This window comes from Oncorhynchus clarkii, chromosome 22 (assembly GCF_045791955.1).
Source record: "Oncorhynchus clarkii lewisi isolate Uvic-CL-2024 chromosome 22, UVic_Ocla_1.0, whole genome shotgun sequence".
Lineage (NCBI taxonomy): Eukaryota > Metazoa > Chordata > Actinopteri > Salmoniformes > Salmonidae > Oncorhynchus > Oncorhynchus clarkii.
In genome coordinates, this window is record NC_092168.1 from 50,569,760 (window position 1) to 50,597,499 (window position 27,740).

At 44.8% G+C, this 27,740-nt stretch overlaps 1 protein-coding gene across 1 annotated transcript; it reads right to left on the reverse strand.

Moving 5' to 3' along the window:
- Positions 1-17,478: 17,478 nt before the first annotated feature.
- On the reverse strand, positions 17,479-27,020 carry LOC139380753 (uncharacterized). Its single transcript, XM_071123751.1, has 4 exons — positions 26,898-27,020; positions 19,724-20,053; positions 19,286-19,455; positions 17,479-18,277 (listed from the first exon to the last, which is right to left on the reverse strand). The coding sequence occupies exons 1-4, from the start codon at positions 26,992-26,994 to the stop codon at positions 18,170-18,172; spliced, it is 705 nt and encodes a 234-aa protein (XP_070979852.1). The 5' UTR covers positions 26,995-27,020; the 3' UTR covers positions 17,479-18,169.
- Between the last annotated feature and the right edge of the window lie 720 nt (positions 27,021-27,740).

Sequence of the window (27,740 nt, forward strand, 5' to 3'; positions counted from 1 at the left end):
GTCACAATGAAGAACCTCTGGTTCGGGGTTGAGTCCTACCGAGTCACAATGAAGAACCTCTGGTTCGGGGTTGAGTCCTACCGAGTCACAATGAAGAACCTCTGGTTCGGGGTTGAGTCCTACCGTGTCACAATGAAGCACCTCTGGTTACACTCACACATTAACATTCTCCATCCTTTATTTCTGCAACACACAAACAGCTTCATACAGTCTGATAATGTTTGATCATTTTTGTGGCATCAACCTGTAATATACAACTTCACATTATAAAAAAATCATGACTATAATCTATAATATAAAATCTGAAATTATATTATATAATCTGTATTATAAACCTGGTAGTTTGGGTCCCGGATGTTGATTAGCTGAAACAACATTTAATCTGTGTGTATATCAGACAATAAACCATGGGTATGACACAAAAATACTAGTTTAATGTTCTTTATGCTGGTAACCAGTTTATTTTAGCAATAAGCACCTCGGGGGCGGATGTGGTATATGGCCAATATATCACGGCTAAGGACTGTAACCAGGCACTAGGCTTCGTGTTGTATAAAATGCTGTAGTTGAAACTATACTAGGTGTACTCCATATACCCACTTATTTTTCAGTGGCCAATTGTATTTACTCACTTCTAAATCCCCAGGATGAGTATCAAAGTAGTGTAGTGGAGGTTCACGCTGTATAAGGTTGATGGAACAGACCTCTAGTGGGATCGTCTGATACCGCAGTGAAGTGCATGATGATCCCATGTTCAGTATGACTTGGATAATGACTGGGATAATGGGTTGTTAATATGACTGGGATAATGACTGGGATAATGGGTTGTTAATATGACTTGGATAATGGGTAGTTAATATGACTAGGATAATGAGTTGTTAATATGACTGTGATAATGGGTTGTTAATATGACTAGGATAATGGGTTGTTAATATGACTAGGATAATGGGTTGTTTATGACTGAGATAATGGGTTGTTAATATGACTGGGATAATAGGTTGTTAATATGACTATGATAATGGGTTGTTAATATGACTGGGATAATGGGTTGTTATATGATTGGGATAATGGGTTGTTAATATGACTGAGATAATGGGTTGTTAATATGACTGGGATAATGGGTTGTTAATATGACTGGGATAATGGGTTATTAATATGACTGGAATAATGGGTTGTTAATATGACTGGAATAATGGGTTGTTAATATGACTGGGATAATGGCTTGTTAATACGACTGGGATAATGACAGGGATAATGGGTTGTTAATATCACTGGGATGTGACTGGGATGTTGAGTTGTTAATATGACTGGGATAATGGGTTGTTAATATGACTAGGATGTTAACTGGGATAATTGGTTGTTAATATGACTGGCGTAATGGGTTGTTAATATGACTGGGATAATGACTGGGATAATAGGTTGTTAATATGACTGGGATAATGACTGGGATAATGGGTTGTTAATACGATTGGTATAATGGGTTGTTATATGACCTGGATAACGGGTTGTTAAAATGACTGGGATAATGGGTTGCTAATATGACTGGGATAATGGGTTGTTAATATGACTTGGATAATGGGTTGTTAATGTGACTGGGATAATTGGTTGTTAATATGACTGGAATAATGGGTTGCTAATATGACTGGGATAATGGGTTGCTAATATGACTGGGATAATGGGTTGTTAATATGACGGGGATAATGGGTTGCTAATATGACTGGGATAATGGGTTGTTAATGTGACTGGGATAATTGGTTGTTAATATGACTGGAAAAATGGGTTGCTAATATGACTAGGATAATGAGTTGTTAATATGACTGGGATAATGGGTTGTTAATATGACTAGGATAATGAGTTGTTAATATGACTGGGATAATGGGTTGTTAATATGACCGGGATAACGGGTAGTTAATATAACTAGGATAATGAGTTGTTAATATGACTGGGATAATGGGCTGTTAATATGACTGGGATAATGGGTTGTTAATATGACTAGGATAATGAGTTGGCAATATGACTGGGATAATGGGTTGTTAATATGACTGGGATAATGGGTTGTTAATATGACTAGGATAATGAGTTGTTAATATGACTGGGATAATGGGTTGTTAATATGACTAGGATGTTAACTGGGATAATGGGTTGTTAATATGACTGGGGTAATGGGTTGTTAATATGACTGGGATAATGACTGGGATAATGGGTTGTTAATGTGACTGGGATAATGGGTTGTTAATATGACTGGGATAATGGGTTGTTAATATGACTGGGAAAATGGGTTGCTAATATGACTGGAATAATGGGTTGTTAATGTGACTGGGATAATTGGTTGTTAATATGACTGGAATAATCGGTTGCTAATATGACTGGGATAATGGGTTGCTAATATGACTGGGATAATGGGTTGTTAATGTGACTGGGATAATGGGTTGTTAATATGACTGGGATAATGGGTTGTTAACATGACTGGGATAATGGGTTGTTAATGTGACTGGGATAATGGGTTGTTAATGTGACTGGGATAATTGGTTGTTAATATGACTGGAATAATGGGTTGCTAATATGACAGGGATAATGGGTTGTTAATGTGACTGTGATAATGGGTTGTTAATATGACTGGGATAATGGTTTGTTAATATGACTGGGATAATGGGTTGTTAATATCACTGGGATAATGACTCGGGATAATGACCGGGATAATGGGTAGTTAATATAACTAGGATAATGAGTTGTTAATATGACTGGCATAATGGGTTGCTAATTTGACTAGGATAATGGGTTGTTAATGTGACTGGGATAATTGGTTGTTAATATGACTGGAATAATGGGTTGCTAATATGACTGGGATAATGGGTTGCTAATATGACTGGGATAATGGGTTGTTAATGTGACTGGGATAATGGGTTGTTAATATGACTGGGATAATGGGTTGTTAACATGACTGGGATAATGGGTTGCTAATATGACTGGGATAATGGGTTGTTAATGTGACTGGGATAATGGGTTGTTAATATGACTGGGATAATGGTTTGTTAATATGACTGGGATAATGGGTTGTTAATATCACTGGGATAATGACTCGGGATAATGACCGGGATAATGGGTAGTTAATATGACTAGGATAATGAGTTGTTAGTATGACTGGGATAAAGGGTTGTCAATATGACTAGGATAATGAGTTGTTAATATGACTGGGATAATGAGTTGTTAATGTGACTGGGATAATTGGTTGTTAATATGACTGGAATAATGGGTTGCTAATATGACTGGGATAATGGGTTGCTAATATGACTGGGATAATGGGTTGTTAATGTGACTGGGATAATGGGTTGTTAATATGACTGGGATAATGGGTTGTTAACATGCCTGGGATAATGGGTTGCTAATATGACTGGGATAATGGGTTGTTAATGTGACTGGGATAATGGGTTGTTAATGTGACTGGGATAATTGGTTGTTAATATGACTGGAATAATGGGTTGCTAATATGACAGGGATAATGGGTTGTTAATATGACTGGGATAATGGGTTGTTAATATGACTGGGATAATGGGTTGTTAATATCACTGGGATAATGACTCGGGATAATGACCGGGATAATGGGTAGTTAATATAACTAGGATAATGAGTTGTTAATATGACTGGGATAAAGGGTTGTCAATATGACTAGGATAATGAGTCGTTAATATGACTGGGATAATGAGTTGTTAATGTGACTGGGATAATTGGTTGTTAATATGACTAGAATAATGGGTTGCTAATATGACTGGGATAATGGGTTGCTAATATGACTGGGATAATGGGTTGTTAATGTGACTGGGATAATGGGTTGTTAATGTGACTGGGATAATTGGTTGTTAATATGACTGGAATAATGGGTTGCTAATATGACAGGGATAATGGGTTGTTAATGTGACTGTGATAAATCAAATCAAATCAAATCAAATTTTATTTGTCACATACACATGGTTAGCAGATGTTAATGCGAGTGTAGCGAAATGCTTGTGCTTCTAGTTCCGACAATGCAGTAATAACAAGTAATCTAACTAACAATTCCAAAACTACTGTCTTGTACACAGTGTAAGGGGATAAAGAATATGTACATAAGGATATATGAATGAGTGATGGTACAGAGCAGCATAGGCAAGATACAGTAGATGGTATCGGGTACAGTATGTACAAATGAGATGAGTATGTAAACAAAGTGGCATAGTATAGTATAAAGTGGCTAGTGATACATGTATTACATAAGGATACCGTCGATGATATAGAGTACAGTATATACGTATGCGTATGAGATGAATAATGTAGGGTAAGTAACATTTATATAAGGTAGCATTGTTTAAAGTGGCTAGTGATATATTTACATCATTTCCCATCAATTCCCATTATTAAAGTGGCTGGAGTTGAGTCAGTGTCAGTGTGTTGGCAGCAGCCACTCAGTGTTAGTGGTGGCTGTTTAACAGTCTGATGGCCTTGAGATAGAAGCTGTTTTTCAGTCTCTCGGTCCCAGCTTTGATGCACCTGTACTGACCTCGCCTTCTGGATGATAGCGGGGTGAACAGGCAGTGGCTCGGGTGGTTGATGTCCTTGATGATCTTTATGGCCTTCCTGTGACATCGGGTGGTGTAGGTGTCCTGGAGGGCAGGTAGTTTGCCCCCGGTGATGCGTTGTGCAGACCTCACTACCCTCTGGAGAGCCTTACGGTTGAGGGCGGTGCAGTTGCCATACCAGGCGGTGATACAGCCCGCCAGGATGCTCTCGATTGTGCATCTGTAGAAGTTTGTGAGTGCTTTTGGTGACAAGCCGAATTTCTTCAGCCTCCTGAGGTTGAAGAGGCGCTGCTGCGCCTTCTTCACGATGCTGTCTGTGTGAGTGGACCAATTCAGTTTGTCTGTGATGTGTATGCCGAGGAACTTAAAACTTGCTACCCTCTCCACTACTGTTCCATCGATGTGGATAGGGGGGTGTTCCCTCTGCTGTTTCCTGAAGTCCACAATCATCTCCTTAGTTTTGTTGATGTTGAGTGTGAGGTTGTTTTCCTGACACCACACTCCGAGGGCCCTCACCTCCTCCCTGTAGGCCGTCTCATCGTTGTTGGTAATCAAGCCTACCACTGTTGTGTCGTCCGCAAACTTGATGATTGAGTTGGAGGCGTGCGTGGCCACGCAGTCGTGGGTGAACAGGGAGTACAGGAGAGGGCTCAGAACGCAACCTTGTGGGGCCCCAGTGTTGAGGATCAGCGGGGAGGAGATGTTGTTGCCTACCCTCACCACCTGGGGGCGGCCCGTCAGGAAGTCCAGTACCCAGTTGCACAGGGCGGGGTCGAGACCCAGGGTCTCGAGCTTGATGACGAGCTTGGAGGGTACTATGGTGTTGAATGCCGAGCTGTAGTCGATGAACAGCATTCTCACATAGGTATTCCTCTTGTCCAGATGGGTTAGGGCAGTGTGCAGTGTGGTTGAGATTGCATCGTCTGTGGACCTATTTGGGCGGTAAGCAAATTGGAGTGGGTCTAGGGTGTCAGGTAGGGTGGAGGTGATATGGTCCTTGACTAGTCTCTCAAAGCACTTCATGATGACGGATGTGAGTGCTACGGGGCGGTAGTCATTTAGCTCAGTTACCTTAGCTTTCTTGGGAACAGGAACAATGGTGGCCCTCTTGAAGCATGTGGGAACAGCAGACTGGTATAGGGATTGATTGAATATGTCCGTAAACACACCGGCCAGCTGGTCTGCGCATGCTCTGAGGGCGCGGCTGGGGATGCCATCTGGGCCTGCAGCCTTGCGAGGGTTAACACGTTTAAATGTCTTACTCACCTCGGCTGCAGTGAAGGAGAGACCGCATGTTTTCGTTGCAGGCCGTGTCAGTGGCACTGTATTGTCCTCAAAGCGGGCAAAAAAGTTATTTAGTCTGCCTGGGAGCAAGACATCCTGGTCCGTGACTGGGCTGGGTTTCTTCCTGTAGTCCGTGATTGACTGTAGACCCTGCCACATGCCTCTTGTGTCTGAGCCGTTGAATTGAGATTCTACTTTGTCTCTGTACTGGCGCTTAGCTTGTTTGATAGCCTTGCGGAGGGAATAGCTGCACTGTTTGTATTCGGTCATGTTACCAGACACCTTGCCCTGATTAAAAGCAGTGGTTCGCGCTTTCAGTTTCACACGAATGCTGCCATCAATCCACGGTTTCTGGTTAGGGAATGTTTTAATCGTTGCTATGGGAACGACATCTTCAACGCACGTTCTAATGAACTCGCACACCGAATCAGCGTATTCGTCAATGTTGTTATCTGACGCAATACGAAACATCTCCCAGTCCACGTGATGGAAGCAGTCTTGGAGTGTGGAGTCAGCTTGGTCGGACCAGCGTTGGACAGACCTCAGCGTGGGAGCCTCTTGTTTTAGTTTCTGTCTGTAGGCAGGGATCAACAAAATGGAGTCGTGGTCAGCTTTTCCGAAAGGGGGGCGGGGCAGGGCCTTATATGCGTCGCGGAAGTTAGAGTAACAATGGTCCAAGGTCTTTCCTCCCCTGGTTGCGCAATCGATATGCTGATAAAATTTGGGGAGTCTTGTTTTCAGATTAGCCTTGTTAAAATCCCCAGCTACAATGAATGCAGCCTCCGGATAAATTGTTTCCAGTTTGCAGAGAGTTAAATAAAGTTCGTTCAGAGCCATCGATGTGTCTGCTTGGGGGGGGATATATACGGCTGTGATTATAATCGAAGAGAATTCTCTTGGTAGATAATGCGGTCTACATTTGATTGTGAGGAATTCTAAATCAGGTGAACAGAAGGATTTGAGTTCCTGTATGTTTCTTTCATCGCACCATGTCACGTTAGTCATAAGGCATACGCCCCCGCCCCTCTTTTTACCAGAAAGATGTTTTTTCCTGTCTGCGCGATGCGTGGAGAAACCTGTTGGCTGCACCGCTTCGGATTGCGTCTCTCCAGTAAGCCACGTTTCCGTGAAGCAAAGAACGTTACAGTCTCTGATGTCCCTCTGGAATGCTACCCTTGCTCGGATTTCATCAACCTTGTTGTCAAGAGACTGGACATTGGCAAGAAGAATGCTAGGGAGTGGTGCGCGCTGTGCCCGTCTCCGGAGTCTGACCAGAAGACCGCCTCGTTTCCCTCTCTTTCGGAGTCGTTTTTTTGGGTCGCTGCATAGGATCCACTCCGTTGTCCTGTTTGTAAGGCAGAACACAGGATCCGCGTCGCGAAAAACATATTCTTGGTCGTACTGATGGTGAGTTGATGCTGATCTTATATTCAGTAGTTCTTCTCGACTGTATGTAATGAAACCTAAGATGACCTGGGGTACTAATGTAAGAAATAACACGTAAAAAAACAAAAAACTGCAAAGTTTCCTAGGAACGCGAAGCGAGGCGGCCATCTCTGTCGGCGCCGGAAGTGTGGGTTGTTAATATGACTGGGATAATGGTTTGTTAATATGACTGGGATAATGGGTTGTTAATATGACTGGGATAATGAGTTGTTAATGTGACTGGGATAATTGGTTGTTAATATGACTGGAATAATGGGTTGCTAATATGACTGGGATAATGGGTTGCTAATATGACTGGGATAATGGGTTGTTAATGTGACTGGGATAATGGGTTGTTAATATGACTGGGATAATGGGTTGTTAATGTGACTGGGATAATGGGTTGTTAATATGACTGGGATAATTGGTTGTTAATATGACTGGAATAATGGGTTGCTAATATGACAGGGATAATGGGTTGTTAATATGACTGGGATAATGGGTTGTTAATATGACTGGGATAATGGGTTGTTAATATCACTGGGATAATGACTCGGGATAATGACCGGGATAATGGGTAGTTAATATAACTAGGATAATGAGTTGTTAATATGACTGGGATAATGTGTTGTTAATATGACTGGGATAAAGGGTTGTCAATATGACTAGGATAATGAGTCGTTAATATGACTGGGATAATGAGTTGTTAATGTGACTGGGATAATTGGTTGTTAATATGACTAGAATAATGGGTTGCTAATATGACTGGGATAATGGGTTGCTAATATGACTGGGATAATGGGTTGCTAATGTGACTGGGATAATGGGTTGTTAATGTGACTGTGATAATTGGTTGTTAATATGACTGGAATAATGGGTTGCTAATATGACAGGGATAATGGGTTGTTAATGTGACTGTGATAATGGGTTGTTAATATGACTGGGATAATGGTTTGTTAATATGACTGGGATAATGGGTTGTTAAAATCACTGGGATAATGACTCACGATAATGACCGGGATAATGGGTAGTTAATATAACTAGGATAATGAGTTGTTAATATGACTGGGATAATGGGTTGCTAATTTGACTGGGATAATGGGTTGTTAATGTGACTGGGATAAAGGGTTGTTAATATGACTGGGATAATGGGTTGTTAACATGACAGGGATAATGGGTTGCTAATATGACTGGGATAATGGGTTGTTAATGTGACTGGGATAATGGGTTGTTAATGTGACTGGGATAATTGGTTGTTAATATGGCTGGAATAATGGGTTGCTAATATGACAGGGATAATGGGTTGTTAATGTAACTGGGATAATGGGTTGTTAATTTGACTGGGATAATGGGTTGTTAATATCACTGGGATAATGACTCGGGATAATGACCGGGATAATGGGTAGTTAATATAACTAGGATAATGAGTTGTTAATATGACTGGGATAATGTGTTGTTAATATGACTGGGATAAAGGGTTGTCAATATGACTAGGATAATGAGTCGTTCATATGACTGGGATAATGAGTTGTTAATGTGACTGGGATAATTGGTTGTTAATATGACTGGAATAATGGGTTGCTATTATGACTGGGATAATGGGTTGCTAATATGACTGGGATAATGGGTTGTTAATGTGACTGGGATAATGGGTTGTTAATATGACTGGGATAATGGGTTGTTAACATGACTGGAATAATGGGTTGCTAATATGACAGGGATAATGGGTTGTTAATATGACTGGGATAATGGGTTGTTAATATGACTGGGATAATGGGTTGTTAATATCACTGGGATAATGACTCGGGATAATGACCGGGATAATGGGTAGTTAATATAACTAGGATAATGAGTTGTTAATATGACTGGGATAATGTGTTGTTAATATGACTGGGATAAAGGGTTGTCAATATGACTAGGATAATGAGTCGTTAATATGACTGGGATAATGAGTTGTTAATGTGACTGGGATAATTGGTTGTTAATATGACTAGAATAATGGGTTGCTAATATGACTGGGATAATGGGTTGCTAATATGACTGGGATAATGGGTTGTTAATGTGACTGGGATAATGGGTTGTTAATGTGACTGTGATAATTAGTTGTTAATATGACTGGAATAATGGGTTGCTAATATGACAGGGATAATGGGTTGTTAATGTGACTGTGATAATGGGTTGTTAATATGACTGGGATAATGGTTTGTTAATATGACTGGGATAATGGGTTGTTAATATCACTGGGATAATGACTCACGATAATGACCGGGATAATGGGTAGTTAATATAACTAGGATAATGAGTTGTTAATATGACTGGGATAATGGGTTGCTAATTTGACTGGGATAATGGGTTGTTAATGTGACTGGGATAAAGGGTTGTTAATATGACTGGGATAATGGGTTGTTAACATGACAGGGATAATGGGTTGCTAATATGACTGGGATAATGGGTTGTTAATGTGACTGGGATAATGGGTTGTTAATGTGACTGGGATAATTGGTTGTTAATATGGCTGGAATAATGGGTTGCTAATATGACAGGGATAATGGGTTGTTAATGTAACTGGGATAATGGGTTGTTAATTTGACTGGGATAATGGGTTGTTAATATCACTGGGATAATGACTCGGGATAATGACCGGGATAATGGGTAGTTAATATAACTAGGATAATGAGTTGTTAATATGACTGGGATAATGTGTTGTTAATATGACTGGGATAAAGGGTTGTCAATATGACTAGGATAATGAGTCGTTCATATGACTGGGATAATGAGTTGTTAATGTGACTGGGATAATTGGTTGTTAATATGACTGGAATAATGGGTTGCTATTATGACTGGGATAATGGGTTGCTAATATGACTGGGATAATGGGTTGTTAATGTGACTGGGATAATGGGTTGTTAATATGACTGGGATAATGGGTTGTTAACATGACTGGGATAATGGGTTGCTAATATGACTGGGATAATGGGTTGTTAATGTGACTGGGATAATGGGTTGTTAATGTGACTGGGATAATTGGTTGTTAATATGACTGGAATAATGGGTTGCTAATATGACAGGGATAATGGGTTGTTAATGTGACTGGGATAATGGGTTGTTAATATGACTGGGATAATGGGTTGTTAATGTGACTGGGATAATGGGTTGTTAATGTGACTGGGATAATTGGTTGTTAATATGACTGGAATAATGGGTTGCTAATATGACAGGGATAATGGGTTGTTAATATGACTGGGATAATGGGTTGTTAATGTGACTGGGATAATGGGTTGTTAATGTGACTGGGATAATTGGTTGTTAATATGGCTGGAATAATGGGTTGCTAATATGACAGGGATAATGGGTTGTTAATGTAACTGGGATAATGGGTTGTTAATATGACTGGGATAATGGGTTGTTAATATGACTGGGATAATGGGTTGTTAATATCACTGGGATAATGACTCGGGATAATGACCGGGATAATGGGTAGTTAATATAACTAGGATAATGAGTTGTTAATATGACTGGGATAATGTGTTGTTAATATGACTGGGATAAAGGGTTGTCAATATGACTAGGATAATGAGTCGTTAATATGACTGGGATAATGAGTTGTTAATGTGACTGGGATAATTGGTTGTTAATATGACTGGAATAATGGGTTGCTAATATGACTGGGATAATGGGTTGCTAATATGACTGGGATAATGGGTTGTTAATGTGACTGGGATAATGGGTTGTTAATATGACTGGGATAATGGGTTGTTAACATGACTGGAATAATGGGTTGCTAATATGACAGGGATAATGGGTTGTTAATGTGACTGGGATAATGGGTTGTTAATATGACTGGGATAATGGTTTGTTAATATGACTGGGATAATGGGTTGTTAATATCACTGGGATAATGACTCGGGATAATGACCGGGATAATGGGTAGTTAATATGACTAGGATAATGAGTTGTTAGTATGACTGGGATAATGGGTTGTTAATATGACTGGGATAAAGTGTTGTTAATATGACTGGGATAATGGGTTGTTAATGTGACTGGGATAATGGGCTGTTAATATGACTGGGATAATGGTTTGTTAATATGACTGGGATAATGGGTTGTTAATATCACTGGGATAATGACTCGGAATAATGACCGGGATAATGGGTAGTTAATATGACTAGGATAATGAGTTGTTAGTATGACTGGGATAATGGGTTGTTAATATGACTGGGATAAAGGGTTGTTAATATGACTGGGATAATGGGTTGTTAACATGACTGGGATAATGGGTTGCTAATATGACTGGGATAATGGGTTGTTAATATCACTGGGATAATGACTCGGGATAATGACCGGGATAATGGGTAGTTAATATAACTAGGATAATGAGTTGTTAATATGACTGGGATAATGTGTTGTTAATATGACTGGGATAAAGGGTTGTCAATATGACTAGGATAATGAGTCGTTAATATGACTGGGATAATGGGTTGTTAATATGACTGGGATAATGAGTTGTTAATATGACTGGGATAATGGGTTGTTAATATGACTAGGATAATGGGTTGTTAATATGACTAGGATAATGAGTTGTTAATATGACTGGGATAATAGGTTGTTAATATGACTAGGATAATGAGTTGTTAATATGACTAGGATGTTAACTGGGATAATGGGTTGTTAATATGACTGGGATAATGACTGGGATAATGGGTTGTTAATACGATTGGGATAATGGGTTGTTATATGACCTGGATAATGGGATGTTAAAATGACTGGGATAATAGGTTGCTAATATGACTGGGATAATGGGTTGCTAATATGACTGGGATAATGGGTTGTTAATGTGACTGGGATAATGGTTTGTTAATATGACTATGATAATGACTAGGGATAATGACTGGGATACTGGGTAGTTAATATGACTAAGATAATGGGTTGTTAATATGACTGGGATAATGGGTTGTTAATATGACTGGGATAATGGGTTGTTAATATCACTGGGATAATGGCTTGCTAATTTGACTGGGATAATGACTGGGATAATAGGTTGTTAATATGACTATGACTCCTTCTCCCCTCACAGGTGGCAATCATCACTCCCCAATCAGTCACCAATCAGTCATCAATCAGAAGACACACCTCCTCCTGTTTCCTGCCTAATCACAGTTCCTTTCCCTTGGTTTAAAAACCCTGTCAGATGAGATTATTAAATATAAAAGCACTAAACCTCTCTCTGAAGGCTTCACTCATTCAAAAGTTTTATTTGAACCCTAAATGGTTCTCAAGTAGATTACTAAGAAAAGCTCATCCATTGTTTAAAAATGGTCTTTTTGCAGATCGCTATGTCTCATTTTCGATTAATTGAAAATTATATATTTTTTAAAGTATCTCTCTTTTTCAAACAAGCATTGCAGAGCTGGCTACAATTTCAATTTCATCCCCCTGAAAAGATAGAACAAATACTATGGCTGAACTCAAATGTGCTGGTTGATAAAATACCTGTATTTATGGGAAAGATGTTTGAAAAGGGTATTTTGTTCTTAAATTATATTGTAAGTTGGAATGGTAGAGTTATGTCCTTCATGGACTTATCAGAATTGTACGGATCTGCTCAATCCAAGAGTTCAACCAATTGATTTCAGCATTACCCCAAAAATGGAGGAGGCAAGGAACTGGTCAGTCTGCCCAATATAAAGGATCAAAACTGGAGGAGGAATAAAAATAGCATAAATAGGAAAGTTTCATTTGAGGAACAGAATAACAACTGTGCCATACAGGTTGCAAAATAGTTGGGAAGAGATTTTCCATGGTACAGGGTGTATGAGTTGATATATAAAACAACGCAAGATTCAAGACTTTGTGCTTTTCAGCTAAAATTATTATATAGAATTCTTCCCACCAACAAAATGTTGAATATTTTGGACATAAAATCAGCGAAGCAGATTTTGTTGTGAGGATACAGAATCAATAGACCATTTATTTTGGTATTGCCCTCAGGCAGCCTGTTTCTGGTCTCAGGTTCAGGAATGGCTGAAAATGCACAGCATTGATCTAAAATTGACCCTAGAAATAGTACTGTTAGGAGATCTGGAGAGACCTGGTCAGTCAATTACTAATATACTAATACTTATCTTCAACTCGCAATCTATGGATTCTGTTTGATTCGACAGATTGAAATTGTACGGTAAACATCACAGCATAGTTGAAAGATATGTGTTGCGTAGAAACACGAAGAGGGTGGCCAGCAGAGATAGATGGGATGGGCTGAGGGAAGCTGAGGGTTGGGATGGGATGGGCTGAGGGAAGCTGAGGGTTGGGATGGGATGGGCTGAGGGAAGCTGAGGGTTGGGATGGGCTGAGGGAAGCTGAGGGTTGGGAAGGGATGGGCTGGTGGAAGCTGAGGGTTGGGATGGGATGGGCTGAGGGAAGCTGAGGGTTGGGATGGGTTGGGCTGAGGGAAGCTAAGGGGTTGGGATGTGGAATTGGAGACAAGTGGGAGTGGAGTTGCTGTGTGGAAGATAGAATGATGGTCAAAGATAAAAGTAAAACATTAAATAAATAAAAAAGTCAAAATAAAACATAATAAAAGTGAATGACACTAAGAGGGCAGTGTTTTTACAACTAATGCCGGTTTGCCTGAGGCTGATGCCGTGCAGGTGTTTGTACACATGCATATACACACACTCTCATTCAAATAAACACATACAAGAAAACATACATACATGTAATAGTGCCAGACATGCACACAAACATATACAGTTGGCATTGCTGTTATGGTTTTAGTTGTCCTTCATGTCCTATTGTTTTGCATTGTTGATTTGCTGTTTTCTTCTGTCTTCCTTTCATTCTCTTGGTTGTTCATTCTCTTGGTTGTTCATTCTCTTGGTTGTTCATTCTCTTGGTTGTTCATTCTCTTGGTTGTTCATTCTCTTGGTTGTTCATTCTCTTGGTTGTTGGTGCATTGGGGGGTTCTTGGGGGTGGGGGTTCATTCTCTTGGTTGTTCATTCTCTTGGTTGTTGGTGCATTGGGGGGTTCTTGGGGGTGGGGGTTCATTCTCTTGGTTGTTGGTGCATTGGGGGGTTCTTGGGGGTGGGGTTCATTCTCTTGGTTGTTGGTGCTTTGGGGGGTTCTTGGGGGTGGGGTTCATTCTCTTGGTTGTTGGTGCTTTGGGGGGTTCTTGGGGGTGGGGTTCATTCTCTTGGTTGTTGGTGCATTGGGGGGTTCTTAGGGGTAGGGGTTCATTCTCTTGGTTGTTGGTGCTTTGGGGGGGTTCTTGGGGGTGGGGGTTCATTCTCTTGGTTGTTGGTGCATTGGGGGGTTCTTGGGGGTGGGGTTCATTCTCTTGGTTGTTGGTGCTTTGGGGGGTTCTTAGGGGTGGGGGTTCATTCTCTTGGTTGTTGGTGCTTTGGGGGGTTCTTGGGGGTGGGGTTCATTCTCTTGGTTGTTGGTGCTTTGGGGGGTTCTTGGGTGTGGGGTTCATTCTCTTGGTTGTTGGTGCTTTGGGGGGTTCTTAGGGGTGGGGGTTCATTCTCTTGGTTGTTGGTGCTTTGGGGGGTTCTTGGGGGTGGGGTTCATTCTCTTGGTTGTTGGTGCTTTGGGGGGTTCTTGGGGGTGGGGTTCATTCTCTTGGTTGTTGGTGCTTTGGGGGGTTCTTGGGGGTGGGGTTCATTCTCTTGGTTGTTGGTGCTTTGGGGGGTTCTTGGGGGTGGGGTTCATTCTCTTGGTTGTTGGTGCTTTGGGGGGTTCTTGGGGGTGAGGTTCATTCTCTTGGTTGTTGGTGCTTTGGGGGGTTCTTGGGGGTGGGGTTCATTCTCTTGGTTGTTGGTGCTTTGGGGGGTTCTTGGGGGTGGGGTTCATTCTCTTGGTTGTTGGTGCTTTGGGGGGTTCTTGGGGGTGGGGTTCATTCTCTTGGTTGTTGGTGCTTTGGGGGGTTCTTGGGGGTGGGGTTCATTCTCTTGGTTGTTGGTGCATTGGGGGGTTCTTAGGGGTGGGGGTTCATTCTCTTGGTTGTTGGTGCATTGGGGGGTTCTTGGGGGTGGGGTTCATTCTCTTGGTTGTTGGTGCTTTGGGGGGTTCTTAGGGGTGGGGGTTCATTCTCTTGGTTGTTGGTGCTTTGGGGGGTTATTGGGGGTGGGGTTCATTCTCTTGGTTGTTGGTGCTTTGGGGGGTTCTTGGGGGTAGGGGTTCATTCTCTTGGTTGTTGGTGCTTTGGGGGGTTCTTGGGGGTAGGGGTTCATTCTCTTGGTTGTTGGTGCTTTGGGGGGGTTCTTGGGGGTAGGGGTTCATTCTCTTGGTTGTTGGTGCATTGTGGGTTTATTGGGTGTGGGGTTCATTCTCTTGGTTGTTGGTGCATTGGGGGGTTCTTGGGGGTAGGGGTTCATTCTCTTGGTTGTTGGTGCTTTGGGGGGGTTCTTGGGGGTGGGGTTCATTCTCTTGGTTGTTGGTGCTTTGGGGGGTTCTTGGGGGTGGGGTTCATTCTCTTGGTTGTTGGTGCTTTGGGGGGTTCTTGGGGGTGGGGTTCATTCTCTTGGTTGTTGGTGCATTGGGGGTTTATTGGGTGTGGGGTTCATTCTCTTGGTTGTTGGTGCATTGGGGGGGGGGGGGGGTTCTTGGGGGTGGGGGTTCATTATCTTGGTTGCTGGTGCATTGGGGGGGTTCTCAGGGATCGGGGTTCATTCTCTTGGTTGTTGGTGCATTGGGGGGGGGGGGTTCTTGGGGGTGGGGGTTCATTATCTTGGTTGCTGGTGCATTGGGGGGCTTCTTGGGGGTAGGGGTTCATTCTCTTGGTTGTTGGTGCTTTGGGGGGTTCTTGGGGGTTAATTCTCTTGGTTGTTGGTGCTTTGGGGGGGTTCTTGGGGGTGGGTGCTAATTCTCTTGGTTGTTGGTGCTTTGGGGGGTTCTTGGGGGTAGGGGTTCATTCTCTTGGTTGCTGGTGCTTTGGGGGGTTCTTGGGGGTAAGGGTTCATTCTCTTGGTTGTTGGTGCATTGGGGGTTTCTTGGGGGTGGGGTTCATTCTCTTGGTTGTTGGTGCTTTGGGGGGTTCTTGGGGGTAGGGGTTCATTCTCTTGGTTGTTGGTGCTTTGGGGGGTTCTTGGGGGTAGGGGTTCATTCTCTTGGTTGTTGGTGCATTGGGGGGGTTCTTGGGGGTGGGGGTTCATTCTCTTGGTTGTTGGTGCATTGGGGGGGTTCTTGGGGGTGGGGTTCATTCTCTTGGTTGTTGGTGCTTTGGGGGGTTCTTGGGGGTGGGGTTCATTCTCTTGGTTGTTGGTGCTTTGGGGGGTTCTTGGGGGTGGGGTTCATTCTCTTGGTTGTTGGTGCTTTGGGGGGTTCTTGGGGGTAGGGGTTCATTCTCTTGGTTGTTGGTGCTTTGGGGGGGTTCTTGGGGGTGGGGTTCATTCTCTTGGTTGTTGGTGCATTGGGGGGTTCTTGGGGGTAGGGGTTCATTCTCTTGGTTGTTGGTGCTTTGGGGGGGTTCTTGGGGGTAGGGGTTCATTCTCTTGGTTGTTGGTGCATTGTGGGTTTATTGGGTGTGCGGTTCATTCTCTTGGTTGTTGGTGCATTGGGGGGTTCTTGGGGGTAGGGGTTCATTCTCTTGGTTGTTGGTGCTTTGGGGGGGTTCTTGGGGTAGGGGTTCATTCTCTTGGTTGTTGGTGCATCGGGGGTTTATTGGGTGTGGGGTTCATTCTCTTGGTTGCTGGTGCATTGGGGGGGTTCTCGGGGATCGGGGTTCATTCTCTTGGTTGTTGGTGCATTGGGGGGGGGGGGTTCTTGGGGGTGGGGGTTCATTATCTTGGTTGCTGGTGCATTGGGGGGCTTCTTGGGGGTAGGGGTTCATTCTCTTGGTTGTTGGTGCTTTGGGGGGTTCTTGGGGGTTCATTCTCTTGGTTGTTGGTGCTTTGGGGGGGTTCTTGGGGGTGGGTGCTAATTCTCTTGGTTGTTGGTGCTTTGGGGGGTTCTTGGGGGTAGGGGTTCATTCTCTTGGTTGCTGGTGCTTTGGGGGGTTCTTGGGGGTAAGGGTACATTCTCTTGGTTGTTGGTGCATTGGGGGTTTCTTGGGGGTGGGGTTCATTCTCTTGGTTGTTGGTGCTTTGGGGGGTTCTTGGGGGTAGGGGTTCATTCTCTTGGTTGTTGGTGCTTTGGGGGGTTCTTGGGGGTAGGGGTTCATTCTCTTGGTTGTTGGTGCATTGGGGGGGTTCTTGGGGTGGGGGTTCATTCTCTTGGTTGTTGGTGCATTGGGGGGGGTTCTTGGGGGTAGGGGTTCATTCTCTTGGTTGTTGGTGCATTGAGGGGTTCTTGGGGTGGGGGTTCATTCTCTTGGTTGTTGGTGCATTGGGGGTGGGGTTCATTCTCTTGGTTGTTGGTGCATTGGGGGTTTCTTGGGGGTGGGGTTCATTCTCTTGGTTGTTGGTGCATTGGGGGGTTCTTGGGGGTGGGGGTTCATTCTCTTGGTTGTTGGTGCATTGGGGGGTTCTTGTGGGTGGGGGTTCATTCTCTTGGTTGTTGGTGCATTGGGGGGTTCTTGTGGGTGGGGGTTCATTCTCTTGGTTGTTGGTGCATTGGGGGGAATAGAGCCATAGAGAATAGGGTGCCATTAGGTACACAGCCATAGGACCATAGATAATAGGGTGCCATTAGGTACACAGCCATAGGACCATAGAGAATAGGGTGCCATTAGGTACACAGCCATAGAGACATAGAGAATAGGGTGCCATAGAGAATAGGGTACCATAGGACCAGAGAGAATAGGGTGCCATAGAGAATAGGGTACCATAGGACCATAGAGAATAGGGTGCCATAGAGCCATAGAGAATAAGGTGCCATAGGACCATAGAGAATAGGGTGCCATTAAGTACACAGCCATAGAGCCATAGAGAATAGGGTGCCATTAGGTACACAGCCATAGGAATGACCAGAATCAGAATCTCCTTGTGACTGGATGCTGGACTCTCTTAGGCCTCGTCTTCTCTCCAGGCTTCATGTTCACGTAGTCACTCTGAACAGACACTTCCTTCTTCAGCTTCCTCTGAGGAAAAAAAAACACATCAACATCAATACAACACAACGAGATGAATCAAAACGGAACACAACATATACCACTCCATTTACACAATGGAGACCAGAAAGTCCAGCTTCAAGGTGCCTGAAGGATATTATATGAGCTGGGGGCATAACAAATAAAAGCATTTTTTTATCGTACCCTGGACTGCCAGGACTCCCAGGACTGTCTGGACTGTCTGAACTCCCTGGACTGTCTGGACTCCCTGGACTGTCTGGACTGTCTGGACTGTCTGGACTCCCTGGACTGTCTGGACTCCCTGGACTGTCTGGACTGTCTGAACTCCCTGGACTGTCTGGACTCCCTGGACTGTCTGGACTGTCTGGACTGTCTGGACTCCCAGGACTGTCTGAACTCCCTGGACTGTCTGGACTCCCTGGACTGTCTGGACTGTCTGGACTGTCTGGACTCCCAGGACTGTCTGGACTGTCTGGACTGCCAGGACTCCCTGGACTGTCTGGACTGTCTGGACTCCCTGGACTCCCTGGACTGTCTGGACTCCCTGGACTCCCTGGACTCCCTGGACTCCCTGGACTCCCAGGACTGTCAGGACTCCCAGGACTGCCAGGACTCCCTGGACTGCCAGGACTGCCAGGACTGCCAGGACTGCCAGGAATGTCTGGACTGTCTGGACTGCCAGGACTGTCGGGGCTGCCAGGACTCCCTGGACTGTCTGGACTGTCTGGACTCCCAGGACTGTCTGGACTCCCTGGACTCCCAGGACTATCTGGACTCCCAGGACTGTCTGGACTCCCAGGACTGTCTGGACTCCCTGGACTCCCAGGACTCCCAGGACTCCCAGGACTCCCAGGACTGCCAGGACTCCCAGGACTCCCAGGAATCTCTGGACAACAGATGTTTCGGAGTGGACTTTCTTGGCTATAATAATAAACGGAGTGACCAGACTCTCAGGGTCAGGGTCAGGGTCAGGGTCAGTGTTAGGGTCAGGGTCAATAACATGAAATGAAAACTGACCCAGAGGACGATGGCGATGATCGTGATGATGATGCTGTAGAGAAGAAAGCCACATCCCACCAATAATGGACACAGGGGGAGGGGTTTAGAAACCTCTGCACAATTCTGGTTGGCCAGAGGATCTTGATCTTGATTCGCCAGTGGATCTCGGTGTGTCAAGCACTGCTTCTCTGTGAACCAATCAGAACGCAGTAGAAACCAGAAATAAGAAGCTATAATTCATCCACTTCACGAGCCGAGCCACAACCAGGCTTCACCTGGGATGTTGTGTACCTTGACCACGTCACTTTAATTTTCAAACTGTTTTGTGCTGTATCATACCAACTCCCTGTCATTCGTTGCCAATGACGACGATCGAGGTATCAAGAAAACGAAACAGATCTGGGACCAGGCTAGTTCATTTGTTCAGTACGACTGTTTCTGTAGACGGCCCCTTACCTTCAATCAGTAGAGTCTGAACAGAGTCCTCTTGATAAGGCAGAGGAGACCTCATCCTTTCCGCTATGCAGGTGTACAGGCCTGTGCTGTTGACCGTGAACACATAGCGGTTGATCAAGTTCTGGTTCCGATTTTGGTCAACTAGATAGAACTGGGCCCAGGTGTCTGTTTGGTTGGTTCTGGTGTGGATCTGGTTCCTCTCGAGCACTGTGGTGTGAACGAGGGACTGGTTCAACGACAGGTGGAAGCTCAGATCCTCCCCTGTCGTGTTGGGGCAGGAGATGGACACTCTGCTGTGGAGAGACACACGCTGGATGTACAGTGGTCTGTCTGTATGGGGAAACAGGAGGGTGGGTTAAGTATGCCAGGACGAGACAGGACGGCCAATAGGGTAGGAGCCTATCTCCTGTTTCTGCAGCGTGAGGCAGCTTGATGTAAAAGTACACGCCCCGTGGACAGGAAGCTGTGATGGGTTGAGTCTGCTAGACTATGACGTGTGAGTTTCCATTATGACGACGTTACTGATTAAGCTTTCTCCGTCCTCTCTAGACGTGGTCTGTCACTGCCCAGGTTAATGTGTAATTAAAAGTACAACATTATTCAGCTGATAAAATGAACTAAATATTTGAACAAGCTAAATATGAGGAACAATGTAATAAATCAAAACTTCAACTGCAGAAAAGGATGCTGGCTATATGCAATTGTTTCTGCACAAGTGTGCTTTTAATATATTTTTTGGACATTACATTATTTTAGTAAATTTGGCAAATGTATAAATACATTTAAAAAACTGAAATACCACATTTACATAAGTATTCAGACCCTTTACTCAGTACTTTGTTGAAGCACATTTTGCAGTGATTACAGCCTCGAGTCTTCTTGGGTATGACGCTACAAGCTTGGCACACCTGTATTTGGGGTGTTTCTCCCATTCTTCTCTGCAGATCCTCTCAAGCTCTGTCAGGTTGGTTAATGTTAGGTTCTGTCTGTCTAACCAGGTTCTGTCTAACACACTGACTTGTACAGCTCTCTGGGGGAGGTTCTGTCTAACACACTGACCTGTACAGCTCTCTGGGTGAGGTTCTGTCTAACACACTGACATGTACAGCTCTCTGGGTGAGGTTCTGTCTAACACACTGACATGTACAGCTCTCTGGGTGAGGTTCTGTCTAACACACTGACATGTACAGCTCTCTGGGTGATTTTCTGTCTAACACACTGACATGTACAGCTCTCTGGGTGAGGTTCTGTCTAACTAAACGGTTGAAGAACCAATCAGAGATGATCTTCACATGGCAGCTGGAGGCGGACCACAACGTGTTGTCTCCTCATGGCAGCTGGAGGTAGACCACAACGTGTTGTCTCCACATGGCAGCTGGAGGCAGACCACAACGTGTTGTCTCCTCATGGCAGCTGGAGGTAGATCACAACGTGTTGTCTCCTCATGGCAGCTGGAGGTAGATCACAACGTGTTGTCTCCTCATGGCAGCTGGAGGTAGACCACAACGTGTTGTCTCCTCATGGCAGCTGGAGGCGGACTCATATCGATAAACGGTCTAGTCGCTACATCCATTTTTGACTTAACAAAGTAAATGTAAACAAACACTGCATTATATAGCCTCGAAACATAGTTCAAACTACAATTGAGATATTATGGGATGGTCAGTCCTTGCATCAATTGCGCGGTCTTTGAATTTCAGAGTGCCACATTTCTCCAGCCCCGTCACACAGCTTTTTAACGAAACAGGAAACGCTTTGTTATTGTTTCAACTGCGGACTGAGGCTTTAAATAGGAATTTGTAAGCGCAGGGGCTTGTGGTGGTTTTGATGTGGATCCGTGTTAGCATAGGGGCTTGGGGTGGGTTTGATGTGGATCCGTATCAGCATAGGGGCTTGGGGTGGGTTTGATGTGGATCCGTATCAGCATGGGGGCTTGTGGTGGGTTTGATGTGGATCCGTGTTAGCATAGGGGCTTGGGGTGGGTTTGATGTGGATCCGTATCAGCATGGGGGCTTGGGGTGGGTTTGATGTAGATTTGTGTTAGCGCAGGGGCTTGTGGTGGGTTTGATGTAGATTTGTGTTAGCATAGGGGCTTGGGGTGGGTTTGATGTGGATTCGTGTTAGCGCAGGGGCTTGTGGTGGGTTTGATGTGGATTCGTGTTAGCATAGGGGCTTGTGGTGGGTTTGATGTAGATTCATGTTAGCATAGGGGCTTGGGGTGGGTTTGATGTGGATTCGTGTTAGCGCAGGGGCTTGGGGTGGGTTTGATGTAGATTCGTGTTAGCATAGGGGCTTGTGGTGGGTTTGATGTAGATTCGTGTTAGCGCAGGGGCTTGTGGTGGGTTTGATGTAGATTCGTGTTAGCGCAGGGGCTTGTGGTGGGTTTGATGTAGATTCGTGTTAGCGCAGGGGCTTGTGGTGGGTTTGATGTGGATTCGTGTTAGCATAGGGGCTTGGGGTGGGTTTGATGTGGATTCGTGTTAGCGCAGGGGCTTGTGGTGGGTTTGATGTGGATTTGTGTTAGCATAGGGGCTTGGGGTGGGTTTGATGTAGATTCGTGTTAGCATAGGGGCTTGGGGTGGGTTTGATGTGGATTCGTGTTAGCGCAGGGGCTTGTGGTGGGTTTGATGTGGATTCGTGTTAGCATAGGGGCTTGGGGTGGGTTTGATGTGGATTCGTATCAGCATGGGGGCTTGGGGTGGGTTTGATGTGGATTCGTGTTAGCATAGGGGCTTGTGGTGGGTTTGATGTGGATCCGTGTTAGCATAGGGGCTTGTGGTGGGTTTGATGTGGATTCGTATCAGCATAGGGGCTTGGGGTGGGTTTGATGTGGATTAGTATCAGCATGGGGGCTTGGGGTGGGTTTGATGTGGATTCGTATCAGCATGGGGGCTTGTGGTGGGTTTGATGTGGATCGGTGTCAGCATGGGGGCTTGGTGATGTGGATCGGTGTCAGCATGTGGGCTTGGTGATGCGGATCGGTGTCAGCATGGGGGCTTGGTGATGTGGATCGGTGTCAGCATGGGGGCTTGGTGATGTGGATCGGTGTCAGCATGGGGGCTTGGGGGCTTGGTGATGTGGATCGGTGTCAGCATGGGGGCTTTGGAGGCTTGGTGATGTGGATCGGTGTCAGCATGGGAGCTTGGGGGCTTGGTGATGTGGATCGGTGTCAGCATGGGGGCTTTGGAGGCTTGGTGATGTGGATCGGTGTCAGCATGGGGGCTTGGTGATGTGGATCGGTGTCAGCATGGGAGCTTGGTGATGTGGATCGGTGTCAGCATGGGGGCTTGGTGATGTGGATCGGTGTCAGCATGGGAGCTTGGTGATGTGGATCGGTGTCAGCATGGGAGCTTGGTGATGTGGATCGGTGTCAGCATGGGAGCTTGGTGATGTGGATCGGTGTCAGAATGGGAGCTTGGTGATGTGGATCGGTGTCAGCATATAGGCCCAACTTGCTATATCTCAGCCAATTAAAAACATGCATTCTGGTGCTCTTAGATTTGGTGTTGTTCTCCAGACTTTTTGTTGTTGTTGGAAACACCGGGGTCCTACCTGATGAAAAATGTTAATTCAGAGCCCTGCCCGTTGGACCAAATACGGATAAGACGTTGGTTTCCCAAGCAGGAAGTCCGGGGTTCAAATCCCACCAGTGGAATCACTCATATCGGTGGAGGAGTGATGCCAGTAATCAAGACAGCCTGTAGAGGTGCCGGGGATGAAGTTGCCCCCTAGAAGCTGATCCCGGATCAGTTTTGCATTTCTTCCTACAAAGAAATGATTACGAATTGGGGGGAGGGGTAAACTGATCTCTGATCTGTACGTAGGGGAAACTTCACCTCAGATGATCTGTAGAGGAGGATATATAGAGGAGCACACCAGACATGAACACTTTCTTAACCCGTCTCCTCCCTCCTTTCATCTACCCTGATTTTCACGTGGACTTAACATGTGACATCGATAAGGGATCATAGCCTTCACGTGGACCGAGACTGACCAGCTGTGTCACGGAAAGAGCAGGTGTTCTTAATGTTTTGTTCACTCAGTTACTACCGTAGCGTACTAGCTTGTGACACATAAGACACGCTGGAGTAGCAGAGTGCAGCGGTTGTTTACGCCTCACATCACACAGCCCTGTTTGCTCAGACAGGAAGTGGTTTATAAAATGGATCTCTGAACCCATCTGGTTTGTATATGAAGATACAATTAACCCATCTGTGACAGCAGATAGAATATAGAATATAAATACCAAGTATAGGAGTAAACTACAGTATATCCATTCACTACAGCCCCACAACATTCACTACAGCCGCACAACATTCCCTACAGCCGCACAACATTCACTACAGACATACAACATTCACTACAGCCCCACAACATTCACTACAGCCCCACAACATTCACTACAGCCCCATAATATTCACTACAGCCATACAACATTCACTACAGCCCCACAACATTCACTACAGCCACACAACATTCACTACAGCCGCACAACATTCACTACAGCCGCACAACATTCACTACAGCCCCACAACATTCACTACAGCCCCACAACATTCACTACAGCCTCACAACATTCACTACAGCCCCATAACATTCACTACAGCCCCACAACATTCACTACAGCCGCACAACATTCACTACAGCCCAACAACATTCACTACAGCCCCACAACATTCACTACAGACGCACAACATTCACTACAGCCGCACAACATTCACTACAGCCCCACAACATTCACTACAGCCCCACAACATTCACTACAGCCCCACAACATTCACTACAGCCTCACAACATTCACTACAGCCCCATAACATTCACTACAGCCCCATAACATTCACTACAGCCCCACAACATTCACTACAGCCCCATAACATTCACTACAGCCCCACAACATTCACTACAGCCCCATAACATTCACTACAGCCCCACAACATTCACTACAGCCCCACAACATTCCCTACAGCCTCACAACATTCACTACAGCCCCATAACATTCACTACAGCCCCATAACATTCACTACAGCCCCATAACATTCACTACAGCCCCACAACATTCACTACAGCCCCACAACATTCACTACAGCCTCACAACATTCACTACAGCCCCATAACATTCACTACAGCCCCACAACATTCACTACAGCCCCACAACATTCACTACAGCCCCATAATAGTCACTACAGCCATACAACATTCACTACAGCCCCACAACATTCACTACAGCCCCACAACATTCACTACAGCCTCACAACATTCACTACAGCCCCATAACATTCACTACAGCCCCACAACATTCACTACAGCCCCACAACATTCACTACAGCCCCATAACATTCACTACATCCCCACAACATTCACTACAGCCCCACAACATTCACTACAGCCTCACAACATTCACTACAGCCCCATAACATTCACTACAGCCCCACAACATTCACTACAGCCCCACAACATTCACTACAGCCCCATAATATTCACTACAGCCAAAAAAACATTCACTACAGCCCCACAACATTCACTACAGCCCCACAACATTCACTACAGCCCCACAACATTCACTACAGCCCCATAATATTCACTACAGCCATACAACATTCACTACAGCCCCACAACATTCACTACAGCCACACAACATTCACTACAGCCGCACAACATTCACTACAGCCGCACAACATTCACTACAGCCCCACAACATTCACTACAGCCCCACAACATTCACTACAGCCCCACAACATTCACTACAGCCTCACAACATTCACTACAGCCCCATAACATTCACTACAGCCCCACAACATTCACTACAGCCCCACAACATTCACTACAGCCCCATAACATTCACTACAGCCCCATAACATTCACTACAGCCCCACAACATTCACTACAGCCCCATAACATTCACTACAGCCCCACAACATTCACTACAGCCCCACAACATTCACTACAGCCCCACAACATTCACTACAGCCCCATAACATTCACTACAGCCCCACAACATTCACTACAGCCCCACAACATTCACTACAGCCCCATAACATTCACTACAGCCCCATAACATTCACTACAGCCCCACAACATTCACTACAGCCCCATAACATTCACTACAGCCCCACAACATTCACTACAGCCCCACAACATTCACTACAGCCCCACAACATTCACTACAGCCCCACAACATTCACTACAGCCCCATAACATTCACTACAGCCCCACAACATTCACTACAGCCCCACAACATTCACTACAGCCTCACAACATTCACTACAGCCCCATAACATTCACTACAGCCCCACAACATTCACTACAGCCCCACAACATTCACTACAGCCCCATAATATTCACTACAGCCATACAACATTCACTACAGCCCCACAACATTCACTACAGCCCCACAACATTCACTACAGCCCCACAACATTCACTACAGCCCCATAATATTCACTACAGCCATACAACATTCACTACAGCCCCACAACATTCACTACAGCCACACAACATTCACTACAGCCGCACAACATTCACTACAGCCGCACAACATTCACTACAGCCCCACAACATTCACTACAGCCCCACAACATTCACTACAGCCCCACAACATTCACTACAGCCTCACAACATTCACTACAGCCCCATAACATTCACTACAGCCCCACAACATTCACTACAGCCCCACAACATTCACTACAGCCCCATAACATTCACTACAGCCCCATAACATTCACTACAGCCCCACAACATTCACTACAGCCCCATAACATTCACTACAGCCCCACAACATTCACTACAGCCCCACAACATTCACTACAGCCCCACAACATTCACTACAGCCCCATAACATTCACTACAGCCCCATAACATTCACTACAGCCACACAACATGTTGCTTTGTACAACATGTTGTTCCTAAATCACTGTCACGAGATTCTTTAAAAAACTTTTCTTCGTCTAATTTATCATCTGAGAATGTTCTTGTTTTTTTGTGTGTTTTTAAAAAAAATGAATGACAACTCAAGTACCAGAATATAAGGTATTTTAGTTTCCATGAAAGACAGGTCATAATGCAGTCGACGTGACAACTAAATTACGCACCATGGAAAAAAAACAAGCTTCGTTCTCTAGAAACGAGTGAATAAATGACTGTAAAATATGAAAATGATATCATATCTGGATCTCACCTTTGCAGTTGGGAAGTTGTTCCGTAAGTACATGATCTGAAAGGTATAACGACAGAAGGACCGCTGTCATCCATACGTTACATTCCATCATCTTCATCCCTGAAGTGACGGCAGAGCACACCGTTTCTCATTCACCCTGACGTTAGGAAACTGTTTTACCTCAGAAACCCAGAGGGGGGGGGCTGGAGGGGCTTTGTAAAACCACAACACACCCACTCTCACTGAACGACATTATGTACAACAATATGTGTTCCCAGACTAGAATGGAACTGTGTCCCTAATGGCCTCCTAGTCCCTAATCAAATCAAATGTATTTATATAGCCCTTCGTACATCAGCTGATATCTCAAAGTGCTGTACAGAAACCCAGCCTAAAACCCCAAACAGCAAAGCAATGCAGGTGTAGAAGCACGGTGGCTAGGAAAAACTCCCCTAGAAAGGCCAAAACCTTAGGAAGAAACCTAGAGAGGAACCAGGCTATGTGGGGTGGCCAGTCCTCTTCTGGCTGTGCCGGGTGGAGATTAGAAACCTAGAGAGGAACCAGGCTATGTGGGGTGGCCAGTCCTCTTCTGGACTCTAATATAGTTCTTTAGAACAAGGACCCCGTAGAGCTCTGGTGCAACGTAGTACATCATTGTTTTGTTTTTTAATTAAATTGTACCTTTATTTAACTAGGCAAGTCAGTTAAGAACAAATTCTTATTTTCAATGACGGCCTAGGAACAGTGGGTTAACCGCCTTGTTCAGAATGTCAGATTTGCACCTTGTCAGCCAGGGGGTTTGAACTTGCAACCTTCCGGTTACTAGTCCAACACTCTAACCACTAGGCTACCCCATATAGAGAA

Excerpts from the sequence above, each read along its gene's own strand:
- LOC139380753 (XM_071123751.1), bottom strand. The coding sequence starts at position 26,994 with ATGAAGATGATGGAATGTAACGTATGGATGACAGCGGTCCTTCTGTCG. Across the intron at positions 19,456-19,723 it reads TCAGACTCTACTGATTGAAG|AGAAGCAGTGCTTGACACAC; the intron begins GTAAGGGGCCGT and ends ATTGGTTCACAG. Across the intron at positions 18,278-19,285 it reads TCATCGCCATCGTCCTCTGG|AGGAAGCTGAAGAAGGAAGT; the intron begins GTCAGTTTTCAT and ends TTTTTTCCTCAG.